The sequence below is a fragment of the Narcine bancroftii genome, chromosome 2 (genome assembly GCF_036971445.1).
Source record: "Narcine bancroftii isolate sNarBan1 chromosome 2, sNarBan1.hap1, whole genome shotgun sequence".
In the NCBI taxonomy this organism is placed as follows: domain Eukaryota; kingdom Metazoa; phylum Chordata; class Chondrichthyes; order Torpediniformes; family Narcinidae; genus Narcine; species Narcine bancroftii.
Window position 1 is genome coordinate 187,483,247 of NC_091470.1, and position 13,461 is coordinate 187,496,707.

Here is a 13,461-nt window from a genome sequence, read left to right on the forward strand (position 1 = left end):
TGCTCCACCTCCAATGAGATCATGGCTGATCAGATGATGGGCTCATCTCCATCCCCACATCCCTTAATTCCCCTATTATGTAAACATCTATCCAATCTCATCTTAAATACATTTACTGAGGTCACCTCCATTGCTTCAACAGGCGCGAATTCCACAGATTCACCATCCTCTGGGAAAAGCAGTTCCTCCTCATCTCTGCCCTAAATTTACTCCCCTGAATCTTGAGGCGATGTCCCCTAGTTCTGGTCTCCCCCACCAATGGGAACAACTGACCTGCTTCTATCTAATCAACATTTTATACATTTCTATAAGATCCCCTCTCATTCCAGCGAGTCCAGTCCCAGACAACTCGATCTCACCTCATAGGCCGACCCCCCTCATCCCTGAAATCAACCTGGTGAACCCCCTCTGCACCGCCTCCAAAGCCAGTCCATCCTTCTTCATATAAGGAGACAGGAACTGCATGCAGTTCCCCAGATGCGGCCTCGCCAGAACCTTGTACAGATGCAGCAGAACCCCCCCGCTCCTAAATTCAATCCCTCCAGCAATGACGACCAACGTTCTATTTGCCTTCTTGATCACCTGCTGCACCTGCAAACCAACCTTTTGCAATTCATGCGCAAGCCTTCCCGCGTCCTTCTGCCCAGCAGCGCGCTGCAATCGCTCGCCATTTAAATAATAATCTGATCTTACATAGTTCCTTCCAAAGTGGATAACCCCACATTTGCCAACATCGTACTCCATCTGCCAGAACCTTGCCTTCTCACTTAACCTATCTATATCTCCCTGAAGACTCTCTGTATCCTCCGCACGATTTGCTTTCCCACTCAACTTAGTGTCATCAGCAAACTTAGACTCCGCCCCCTCTTCCAGATGATTCATGCATATCGTGAGCAGTCGTGGGCCCAGCACCGACCCTTGCAGTACCCCACTCACCACCCATTGCCAACCAGAGAAACACCCCTCTCTGCTTTCTATTGGTTACCCAATCCTCTATCCATGCTGATACATCATGCCTCCCAACTCCATGCATCCTTGACTTCTATATGTCTTTTATTGAACACTACAGTACAGAAAACAGGCCCTTCAGCCCTTCTAGTCTGCACCAAAAAACATCATTCCACTAGTCCCACTGGCCTGTACCCATTCCATATCCCTCCAGACCTCTCCCATCCATGTACCTATCCAGTTTATTTTTTAAAATACCTAAGAGTCTGCATTTGCCATGTCAGATGGCTGCTCGTTCCACGCTCCCACCACTCTCTGAGTGAAAACATTCTCCCTTTCACCCTAAAGCCATGACCTCTTGTATTTATCTAATCTAAGGGGAAAGTGCCTACTCGCATTTACTCTGTTTATCCCCCCTCATGATTTTGTGACCATCTATCAAATCTCCCCTCATTCTTCTACGCTCCAAGGAATAAAGTCCTAACCTGTTTAATCTTTCCCTGCAAGTCAGTTCCTGAAGACCCGGCAACATCCTAGTAAATCTTCTCTGCACTTTTTCAATCTTACTGATATCCTTCCTGTAGTTTGGTGACCAAAACTGCACACAAATTTGTACAACCTCACCATAATATACGGGGCATCTGCTCCCCTCTATCGACCGCGCTCGTTATATCCTCAAAGAACTCCAGTAAGTTCGTCAAACAGGAACTGCCTTTGCAGAATCCCCGCCGCGTCTGCCTGATAGATCCACTTCGCTCCAGATCTCTCGCTGCTTCTTCAATGACATCTTCCAGCGTGACCCCAGCTCGAGATGTTAAACTACCGTTCCCTGCCTTTCTTGAACATTCCCAATCTGCCAGGACATGACCAGAAAATTTTGGTGAATTATCACCAAACCCTCAACTATAACCTCTACCAATTCTTTCAGTACCCCGGGATACATTCTATCAGGACCAGGGGAATCGTTTTAGAACCTCAAGTTCTTTCCCTCCCAGTTCAGCCTCTTGCATCCAGGTCCTCCCTTCCCATCACATCCGTCCTTGGCACGTTCGATGGGTCCTCCACCGTGGAGACCAACACAAAATAGCCATTCAAAGCCTCATCTCCCAATATCAATCCCCCCTTTTCATCCTTCAAGGGACCAGCCTTCACTTGAGCTGCCCTTTTCAGAACCAGACTCCTTCCTGTACCCCACCCCGATGGCAGCCTGGAAGGTGGATCCTCGAGGGTAGAGGCTGCTTTCTTAAGTCACCGCCTCTTGTAGATGCCCTGGATTGGGTGGAGACGTCGCGGGCCACATTAGCAACTCTCCAGAGCAGTGACTTTCAGACCATTGCTCTGTGATTGGTAGGGGATTGCTTTAAGGCGTGACATGAGTGGGAAGAGAGGGTTGAGAACCGCTGCTCTCAACCCAATTGTTGCTATTTTGCTTGAGAAAAATTGTCATTGGCCTAATTTCCTTTGGAGTTATGCACGTCAATGAGGGACGATTAAAACAGTGGTTTTCAAACCTTTTTCTTCCCACTCATATCCCACCTGAAGCAATCCCAATGATTAGGAAGGGATTGCTTCAGGTCGAATGTGAGATTAGGGGGTCAGTTTGAAAACCACTGGTTTAGAATCTTTTTCTTTCCTGGGAGTGCCCAGTGATGCAACCAGCCTCTTGTAGGTCATCCTCGATGAAGACTGGTGCCCATATCATTTTAAAAAAAGCCTTTTCTTTTGGGGATGACCAAACAATGAGCTGCTTGAGTAAATCAGGAGGTCAGGCCGCTTCCATGGGTAAAAACGGTTCGGAGCGAAACAGGAAAACTTGCAGAGGCCGCGATTGCAGTTAAAAAAAACCCACAAAAATGCTGGAGGAACTCAGGAGATCTGGCAGTGTCCAACATCTTGGGCCTGGACTCTTCAACAGGTTGTGACCAAAAATAAAAACACCAGCAGGAGCCTGAATAAAGAGGTTAGGGGAGGAGGAGGAGGGAAGGAAGGTGGGGTAGGGGGGGGGGGGGAGGGTCACAGAACCTATAAACATTAAAGAGGTGACTTAAAGCAAACAAGGTTGAATAAATCCCCGGGGCCTGACGAGACATTCCCTTCTCCCTTGAGGGAGGCCAGTATAGAAATTGCAGGGGCATTGGCCTTAGCACTGGGGGCGGACAATTGGAGGGTAGCTCATTTTGTTTAAAAAAAGGCTCTGAAAGTGACCCTGGAAATGATAGGCCAGTGAGCCTGACGTCAGTAGTAGGTAAATTATTGGAGGGCATTCTAATAGATCAAATACACAAGCATTTGGATGGCCAGGGACTAATTAGGGAGAATCAGCATGGCTTTGTGCGTTAAACCAACCTGAGTTTTTTGGAGGTGGTTACCAGGAAAGTTGATGATGGAAAGGCTGCAGATGTTTCTAGTAAGGTCCCATATGGGAGGTAGGTCAGGAAGGTTCAGACCCTCAGTATTCATGGTGAAGTAATCAATTGGATTCAACAATTGCTGGACGGGAGAAGCCAGAGAGCGGTGGTGGATGACGGCTTCTCAGACTGGAGGCCTGAGACTAGTGGCAGGCCTCAGGGATCAGTGGTGGGACCGTTGTTGTTGGTTTCTATAATCAATGATCTAGAATGACAATCTGGTGATTTGGATCAGCAAGCTTGCAGATAACACTAAGGCATCATGGACAGCAAAGGTTTTCAAAGCTTGCAGAGGGGATCTGGACCAGCCGGAAAAGTGGGCTGCAAAATGGCAAATGGAATTTAATGCAGACCATTGAGAGGGTGTTGCATTTTGGAAGGAGGACGTAGACGGTGAATGGTCGGGCACTGAGGAATCTGGGAATACAGATACATAATTCCCTGAAAGTGGTGTCATAGGTGGATAAGGTTGTAAAGAGAGGTTTTAGCATATTGGCCTTCATAAATCAAAGTATTGAGTCCAGGAGTTGGGATGTTATGGCCAAGTTGTTCAAGACATTGGTGAGGCCAAATTTGGAGAATTGTGTGCAGTTTTGGTCACCGAACTACAGGAAAGAGATCAATAAGATAGAAAGAGTGCAGAGAAAATTTATGAGGATGTTGCCTGGATTTTAGGAACTGAGTTATAGGGAAAGGTTAAACAAGTTAGGACTTTATTCCCAGGAGCGTTGAAGAATGAAGGGCAATTTGATCGAGGTATTTAAAATTATGAGGGGTGTAGACAGAGTTTTTTTGTAGATAGTTTTCCCCATTGAGGGTAGGTGAGGTACAAACCAGAGGACATGGGATCAGGGTGAAAGGGGAAAAGTTTAGGGGGAACTTCACACAGAGAGTGAGCAGACTGCCAGCTAAAGTGGTAAATGTGGGCTCAATTTTAACAAGAAGAATTTGGATGGGCACAGGAATGGGAGAGGTATGGAGGGCAGTGGACTGGTGCATGCCAGAAAAATGGTTCAGCACACACTAGAAGGGCTGAAGGGGCCTGTTTCTGTGCTATAATGTTCTATGGATAATGAGGAACATTTAACATCTCTTGGAATTTAGAATAACAGGGAAGATTGCAATAAAACATTTTGAATGTTGAAAAGCATGGACAGAGTAGATGTAGAAGGGTTGTTTTCCATGGTGGGAGAGTCTGGGACAAGAGGGCACAACTTCAGGATTGAAGGGCGTCCACTTGGAACAGAGGTGTGGAGGAATTTCCTCAGCCAGAAGGTGGTAAATCTGTGGAATTTGTTGCCACAGGCGGCTGAGATGGCCAAACCATTGGGTGTATTTAAGGCAGAGACTGATAGGGACACCGAACAACCACAGAAACTGCTCACACTAATCATTGGAGACTTGCAAATTCATGAAACAATATGTATAAATGAATACTTGTCCTGCATGTGTATTGTTTGCCTCCAAGTGTGTTATGTCTGGTTGTGTGTCTGCGTGTTTTGCACCGAGGACTGGAAAACGCTATTTTGTCGGGTTGTACTTGCATTCAGATGACAATAGACTTGATTTGACAGGTTCTTGATTAGCCAGATCATCAAGGATTATGGGGAACAGGCTGTGGAGCGGGAGAATGGATCAGCTCACGATTGAATGGTGGGATAGACTTGACGGGCTGAATAACCTATTCTGCTCCTGTATGTTACGGTTTGCAGAAGATGTGCTGCTGCCAAAGGCAGGGGCAGTGGAGGCGAAATTCATCAGGACCAAGTATTCTCAGACGGACCTGGAAACGGTGAAAATACACACCGGGGAGGTGGTGAGTGGAGGCAGTGAGAGCGAGGGGGTCAGGGGCACAGGGGAATGGAGCCCATAGGTACACCTCTGCTGAACCCTCGCCCCTTCGAGGTGAGAAACGGTAGCGGGGGGTGGTCGGGAGGCACTGACGCAGTGGCCAGGATGCCGATGTGGGGGAGGGGGGTAGGGAAGGCGGTGGAATGCGACACCGAGCTAATTCAGTCCGGGTTGGGTATCGGTTGTGCGGCTGAGACAGTGCTACATCAGTCATGCCAAGAGCCTGGCTCAGGACTGAGTCCCACTCTGCGCCACGTGTGCCCTATCCCCGGTAGACATGAGACATCCCATGGATGGGTCCTACAATATGGGGCCACTGCTTGGATGACCGGACACTGCCACTTTCCACTGTCCTTGCGCTGTGCAGCCTGGCCGTGCACTTCCGCGTTGCTGCATTCTTCCTCGTGGGGCAATCACCAGGCCGCCGAAGGAAATCCAAGCACAGCTACTGATCACACGGTTTGACTCATCACCCAGGGGCGAAGTATGTGTGAACAGGATGCCCTCAAAGCCGACGCATACGAGAACGTGACGAATGTGGAGGACGTGGTGACCAAGCGCTTTCTGTGCACGGGAGGCAACTACGAGGCCATTAGCTGCAAGGGTGAGCATCTTGTGCCGATCCCCACACCCACACTGGCTAAGCTTCCCAACCCGCTCTCTAGACCCTGCATTGGGACTGAGTGGGGAGGGGGAGGGTTAGCAGTACAAGAGGAGAGGGGATACACAGAAGTTAGCAGATGATGTGATTGTAGTCAAAACAGAAATGCTGGCCACATCCCAAACACCCCCCTCCCCTACCTATAAAAGCACTGGGGGTGGTGGGGTTGGTAGTGGCGGTGAGCAAGGGGGGGGGAGTGACACCAGAACAACATGGCGGCCACCGAGATTGGCTCTCGCAAGAATGCCTTGTTGCCATTTATTTTGCTCACTGAGGCCACCCTGCCCCCCTATTTCCCTCACCGCCTTCCCTATTTCCTCACCGCCCCCTTGAATCTATCCACTGCCCACAGCAGGGGGTGGTAGCGCCCACTTTGGGAGTCACTAGGTCAATGGGTCATTCTGGTTAATGGATAAGAGGAAATGTACTGTACCGACATCTTGGTCTTCAAGATGCAAGTGAAAAAACCTCCATGCCTGAATGAAAGGTCGAGGGGAAGGAGGCCAGACCAACAGACAAAAGATGTTAATTGGAGGTGAAAATTGATTTTGGCTCTGTGTGTGTATGAGAGAGGGAGATTGATGTTGAGGGTGCCCAGACTGAAGATGGGGTGTTGGGTTACTACTGTTGGACAGACGCGTTGGCAAGGTAATGGGACAGGGAATTGAAATGGGCGGCCACTGGGAGATTCCAGCTATGACGAAGCCATCTCCCAGTCTGTGTCCAGTCTCTCCGACGTAGAGACCACAGCGGGAGCACCGGATGCAGCAGGTCAGTTGCTTTCAAACATTCTTTCCACTCGCATCCCACTTTAAACAATCCCTTACTAATCACGGAGCACCTATGGCTTAGGGATTACGCAAGGTGGGATGTGAGTGGAAAGAAAAAGTTTTAATTATCCCTTATATTCATAACTCCAAAGTAAACCAATGACAATTTTTCTCAAGCAAAATCTTTCAGTAACAATTGGGTCCAGAGCAGTATTTCTCAATCTTTTTTCTCCACCCATCTGGAAAGACCATTAAAATGTAACCAAAGAGGTGGATGAAACCAAGAGGGGGACAAAATAGGAAGGGCTGATGTGAACGGGGGGGGGGGGGGGGTAGGGTTTGACGTGACTTCGAAATTGGGTAAGAGATACAAGGGACTGCAGATGGTAGAAAACATCTGGAGCAAATCGTGTTGGAGGGTCTCGACACCCATTCGCCATCAAGGATTCCCCAAGTACCGTTCGAGTTGCCAAGTTCGGCCAGCAGATTGGGCTTTGCACCAGAGGGCCATTGACCATGGAAGTAGAATGATGCACTTTCCATCTAGGTTAGCGTAGGCATGGAACACACAGAGAAGATTCCTGCTGGATCAATTCCTGGGAGAGAAACGCCAGGAAGGAAGGATGGGTGGAGGCAGAGGTGGCCAGGAGCAGAGAGGTGACAGGGTGAGTCACAGCTCGCAGAGCTCTCCCATTGCAAGACCATTTGGAATCCATTCTGTCAGCGAACACTTTGGAGGCAGAAGTTTCAATAACGATTTGATAGGAGTGGGGGGTGGGATAAATAATGTCAAGGCTAGGATTAGATCAGCTCTGGAGGAGGCTCCAGTGGTACCTGTTCCTTTTTGTGTGTCCTTCAATTGGTTGATGGTTCCTAATGCCATTTACTTTCAACAGGAGACTCGGGCGGGCCCTTGTATGTGAAGAAGTTGTATCGGTACGTCCAGGTGAGTTCATCATCTAGGAGACACAGGTCAAGGGGTGGTGGAAGGGTTTGGAGATTGGGCTGGATACAGGTCACCGGGCTGCAGGTGCGTTTCCACCTGCAAATGGGAGGAACACCATCTCATCTTCCACCTAGTAACCCTCCAACCGGATGGTATTAACGCTCCCCTCCCTTCGTCTTCCCCCCATCTCATATCCTCCACCTTTCTCTCTTCCCCTTTTCCCTGTCTCCTTTCACAGTCAAAATCAATTCTCATCTCTCCTCTTATCAGATCCAATTCACACCTTTTGTCTGTTAGGTCAGGACTCCTCCCCCTCGCAATCTTCCCCTTCTTTAATGAGATGCCTGCCTGCTTTTTACCAACACTTTGAAGAAGGGCTCAGGCCTGAAATGTCAATAATACAGGTATTCCCTGACTTACGACCATGATTGGGGGCAAAGGATCAGCTGCATCACGAAATGCATGCCAGTTAGAATTTTGCCCTTGCGCGTGGAGCCTTAAACTTTTTAATCAAATCTTTCTTTCATTGTTGATTTGACAATGAAGCTTCCGGAATTTGCCCATCAACTGTGGCGAATCTTTCCACTTTCTGGCCCATTCTTACCTTGTTAGTCGGCATCCCAGGGTCCGCAGGCTGGGCACGGCCATCTTGATTCCTGTGCGGTGAGTTCGCGCATTGGAGTTTGGTTGGCGCGTGCAGGAGAGTTTAGCACCCTAATGATATTGAATCCGTGCCTTTAATTCTTGCGCATGCTCCAGTCGAAGATGGCCTTGCCCAGCCTTGGGAAGCCGACTAACAAGTATGCACATTTTAGATTTTACGTGGCCCTGTATCCCTGTTATAGTTTATCAAATACAACATAAACCACGTAAATTTTATATTTTTTCCTTAATATTGAAAAAAAATTTGGTTGTATATGCGGATGGACGCAAGTTGCATAGGTCACAAGTTGGGGAGTACCCGTATACCTTTACCTCCTGTGAATGCTAGAAGACCGGTTGAGTTCCTCCAGCATTTCTGCGTGCTTTTACTTTTACAGGCGAGTATGACTGTCTTCCGTCTCTGGTTCCAGGTAGGGGTCATTAGCTGGGGTGTGGAGAACGTGTGCATGAAAGATCGGCCCCCAGTCCATGCCAGAGACTTCCACATTAACGTGTTCCAAGTGTTGGACTGGCTTCGGAAGCACCTGACTGGAAGCGTCCAGTTCCTGGAGTCTTCGCAGCGCTCAGCATAGAGGAATGGGCTACTGGCCAGACCAGACCTGTCCCCTGACACTCTCTCCCCCCACTTACACCTGGGGGCTCTGTTGGCTTCCTGTTCCCCTCATCTCACACCCAGTACAGTGTCAAAGCCTTCGCTTCTATCCCCCCCTCCCCCAGCCAGTAATTCATCTAATCCCAACACTCCTCTCTCACTCTGTCACCCTCTCCAACCCCCTCACCCCTTACTTCTGTTACCACCTCCCTGTCTCCACAATACCTTCCAGTCCCCTGCCTCCTCCGAATCTCTGTAACTCCTTAAGGACTCCACACCCCACCCCATCTCTGTAACCCCCTCCACCCCTCCGTCTCTGTAATTCCCTCCAGTCTCCACACCCCTGTCTGTAATCCCCTCTGGCCCCCTATACCCCTTCCTGTTTCTGAAACCTCCTCCTGCCCCCTACACCCCTTCCTGTTTCTGAAACCTCCTGCCCCCTACACCCCTCCCTTTCTCTGTAACCCCCTTCAGTCGCCTATAGCCTACCCTGTCTGTAACCCCCCCTCCAGTCACCTAAACCCTTCCGTCTCTGTAACCCCCTCCAGTCCCCTATAGCCTACCCTGTCTGTAACCCGCTCTGGTCCCCTACAACCCTCCCTGTCTCTGTAACCCCCTCTGGTCCCCTAAATATCTCCGTCTCTGTAACCCCCCTCCAGTCCCCTATAGCATACCCTGTCTCTGTCACCCCCTCCGGTCTCATACACCCTTCCCTATCTCTGTAACCCCCTCCAGTCCCCTACACCCTTCCCTGTTTCTGTAACCCCCTCTGGCCCCCTATATCCCTCACGGTCTGTCACCACCACCCCCCCCCCCAAATCCCCTACACACCTTTATTTAAATTTTTTTTTTAATTAGAAACACAGCACGAACAAACCATTTCAGCCCATGTTTCACCCAATTTAGACCCATTAACCTATAACCTCCAGTACGTTTTAACGGTGGGAGGAAACCAGAGCCCCCGGAAAAAAACGATACAGGCACGGGGAGAACGTTTAAACTCTTACAGACAGCACGGGATTCAAACCCTGGTTCCGATCGCTGGTGCTGGAAAGGTGTTGCACTAACCATTTCGCCAACTGTCCCATCCCTCTGTAATCTCTTTCAGTCCCCCACACCCCTCAATTTCTGTAACCCACTCTGGTCCCCTACAACCCTCCCTGTCTCTGCAACCTCCTCCTGCTCCTGACACCTCTCTTTTTCCCTGTCTCTGTAGCCCCCTCCAGTCTCCTGCATCCCTCCCCGTCTCTCTGAACCCATCTGGTTCCCTACATGCATACCTCTGAAAACCCTTCCAATCACAACCCCCCCCCCACTCCCCTGTCTCTGTAACTCCCCCCCCCCCCACTAGTCCCCACACCCCCTTCATTCTCTGACACAGCCTTATCTCTCTAAACCCCTCTGGTCCCCCACATCCCTAGTTCTGTAAACCCTTCCTGTCTCCACACCACCACCCCCCCCCAATCTCTGAAACCCCCTCTCTGGTCCCCATACCCCTCACTGTCTCTGCAATCCCCTTCATTCTCTGACACAGCCTTATCTCTCTAAACCCCTCTGGTCCCCCACACCCCTAGTTCTGTAAACCCGATCTCCATACCGCTCCCCCACACCCTGTCTCTGTAACCCCCCCCCCTCTGGTCCCCACACCCCTCACTGTCTCTGCCACCCCCTTCATTCTCTGACATGGCCCTATCTATTTAAATCCCTCTGGTCCCCCACACCCCTAGTTCTGTAAACCCTTCCTGTCTCGACAGCTCCCCCCCATCTCTGTAACTCCCTCCAGTCCCCTACACCCCTCCCTGTCTCTGTAACCCCCCCCCCTTCTGTCCCCTACACCCCTATTTCTGTAAATCCTTCCAGTTGCTAAACCCCTCCCTATCTTTGCAACTCTCGCTGGGCTCCAAATCTTGACACGTCAATGATCCATGAATTCCAACCATTTGACCTTCATGGGCTGTTGGCTGCATTGCTTTTCGTAGCAGTGCCTTCAGCTGCCTGATTCCGAGACTCATTCCCTGAACTTTGAGCTGCTCCTAAGGGCCACTGTTGCACAGTGAGGTGGATGGGATGATCGAGCTGGTGTCACAGATGATCCCAGCGACGAGAGGCAGAGGTGACAGCATGACTGTTTATTTTACATTGCGGGTGGTAGCAGCTGTGAGTCTGGTCCAGTCACTGGGTGTACAGGCTGGCAGCAAACACGATGTCCCTCTTGATTAAGTTGGAGGCTTGTTCCATCTTGGCGTACAGCGTGGGGTCTCCAATGATGCGGGCAGCATTGCGCACGTCGCGGCATGTCTCATTCAGCCGCTGGATGCAGCGCACGATGATCCCCTCCTGCACGTCTGTCAGCCGGGTGATCTCCGCGAAGGGCTGTGAGCAAGGGAGAAGGATCAGAGGCTGCTCGACCCAACCCCCTCCCCCAACCCGGCTCGGTGTTGCACAGGCCACTGCCCTCGGAGCCCGCCCCCTCCCCCTGCCGCCTCCCAGGAGCGCCCTGATGAGCCGAGAACCGGACACTCACCACACCCTGCGCCCACTCATACACCACTTCCACCAGGCCGAACTTGAACTGCTCCACGTAGTCCTCCACTGACTCCCGCAGGCCGCACTCCCGTTGGAGAGTGGCAATCCGCTCTGCCACGTCACGAATTCTCTGCACCCCCTGCACCAATAGGGAGTGTTGAACATTTTACTGGGGGGGGGGGGCATTCAGTCCCTTGAGCCTATCCACCATCCCATGGCCGACACGTGACACCAACCCACCCTGCATTGGGTTTGCTGGGGAGAGTTCCAAACTTCACTCTCAGTTCAATCAGTCGAGCGTGAGGCATTACATTTTTAAATTGAAATTTAGACACATACAGCATGGTAAAAAGCCCCCCTGAGCCTGTGCTGACTATAAATACCCTGATTAACCGACAAGTCCCATACATTTTGAAGAGTGGGAGGAACCCCACGCAGACACGAGGAGAACATACAAACTCCTGACACACTGCGGCAGATTTGAACCCGGCTCGCTGGCGCTATAACACCAATGCACTAACTGCTGGGCTGGGAGGTGAAATGTTCCACAGCAGGCACACAGTTAACGGCAGGATTCAAAGTACTGACAGGCGGAAGGATCTGAGAGCCCGGGTTTAGAGTTCCACAGAAGTGATAAAGGCGGCGTGTGGTATGGGGTTGTGTTCCGACACTCCCATTCATCTCAAGTTGAAAAAAAATCATGTCGATAAAGGGCAGAGGCCAGCAGTGGGATCAGTGTGGGATCCGATGAAGCCGTGGGGAGCGAACGGGGCAGTGGAATCAGTGTGGGCACTGTGGCTGTGGGGAGACAGCGGGGCAGTGGGATCAGTGTGAGGACTGATACGGGGCTGTGGGGAAAAAGCGGGGCTGTGGGATCAGTGTGGGGTCCAACACGGCTGTGGGGAGAAAGTGGGCAAGGGGATCAGACAATGAACATCATAGCCTAGCCAATTTGCAGTATGGATTTGAACCATTGTAACTTCGAAAAATCGTAAGTCGGACCATCACCAGTCGGGGACTACTGGACTTCATTGGACAGGTGTTGCGTACAAAAGGGACACATTGTAGATGTACAAGGCTTTGGTTAGACAAGAGTACAAATCTGGAGGGCTTGGAAAGGGTACGGAAGAGATTCACTGGAATTTTGCCTGGATTAGAGGGATCAGGAGAGAGTGGACAATCCTGGGAGCGCCGGAGGCTGAGGGGAGAACTGACAAATTTCCCAAATTATGAAGTCGTTGGATTGAGTGGACAGTTGAGAATCTTTCACCCAGGCTGAAAATGGCACATCCAAGAGGACATACATTTCAGGGGCAGTGGGGGTTGAAAGGAGATGTGCAGGGCAGGTTGTTTTTTTGAAAAGGCTGGAACGGTTTGCGTTGTAGAAGCAGATACAATAGTCCAGTAAAACCAAGTAAAACCGGAATTCAAGCAACCGGCAAAAAAAAAAATTAAAATAAATAAAAGTTTTAAAATTGAAATAGTAAATGCCCTCTGAAGTAACACATAAAACCTTTGGTGAAGACAGTGGAGCAAACATTCAGCCAGCGGAGCGCCCCGCTCGCGGAAGCTATTTGAATAACATGGCGGCACCCAGGATGAAGAGCCAGCCGATGGCACTGGGGCAACTCTCCCTGTCCCTGCCAAGTAAGAGTCTTTAGTCTACCAGTAAAGCTTTATCTGTACACCCAAGAGGGAGTGGGGTTCATTATGATGGGGGCACGGTTACAGCGCCAGCGACCACGGTTCAAATTTAAATTTGTAAATTACGGGAATTATCTGATTAAAATAAACTTTACATAATTAAGGACGGCAAGATTGATTTTAAAAAAGATTATTTTACATTTTGCACTCTCATTTTAAACTGATTATTCTTCACGTTGGTGTAAGAGTGAGTCTCAAGCTACTGGAAAATTCGCATATGTGGCACCATAGGTGCTGGATCCCAGGGGTTTTACTGTATTTAAGGGGCTTCTGGACAGACGCACAAATATGGAGGCAACATGGGGGTTCAAATAAGTTCGGAGGCGTCCTGGACAGCAAAGGTAGTTTCCAAAGCTGGCAGAGGAATTTGGACCAGCTGGGAAAATGGCAGA

At 50.1% G+C, this 13,461-nt stretch overlaps 2 protein-coding genes across 6 annotated transcripts in view; one reads left to right on the forward strand and one right to left on the reverse strand.

Moving 5' to 3' along the window:
• LOC138753019 (uncharacterized) overlaps window positions 1-13,181 on the forward strand; it is a 114,482-nt gene extending 101,301 nt beyond the window's left edge. The window contains exons 46-49 of the mRNA XM_069915613.1: window positions 5,069-5,172; window positions 5,685-5,811; window positions 7,535-7,584; window positions 8,658-13,181. Of these exons, the coding sequence (XP_069771714.1) occupies window positions 5,069-5,172; window positions 5,685-5,811; window positions 7,535-7,584; window positions 8,658-8,819 (443 nt within the window). The 3' untranslated portion in view covers window positions 8,820-13,181. The remainder of the gene's footprint in view (window positions 1-5,068; window positions 5,173-5,684; window positions 5,812-7,534; window positions 7,585-8,657) is intronic.
• skic2 (SKI2 subunit of superkiller complex) overlaps window positions 10,950-13,461 on the reverse strand; it is a 71,493-nt gene continuing 68,981 nt past the window's right edge. For 3 of the 5 annotated variants that reach the window (XM_069919589.1, XM_069919587.1, XM_069919591.1), the window contains one exon: window positions 10,950-11,504. In XM_069919589.1, coding sequence (XP_069775690.1) covers window positions 11,139-11,504 — 366 coding nt within the window. In that variant the 3' untranslated portion in view covers window positions 10,950-11,138. The remainder of the gene's footprint in view (window positions 11,505-13,461) is intronic. The other 2 variants (XM_069919588.1, XM_069919590.1) reach the window with 2 other exon arrangements.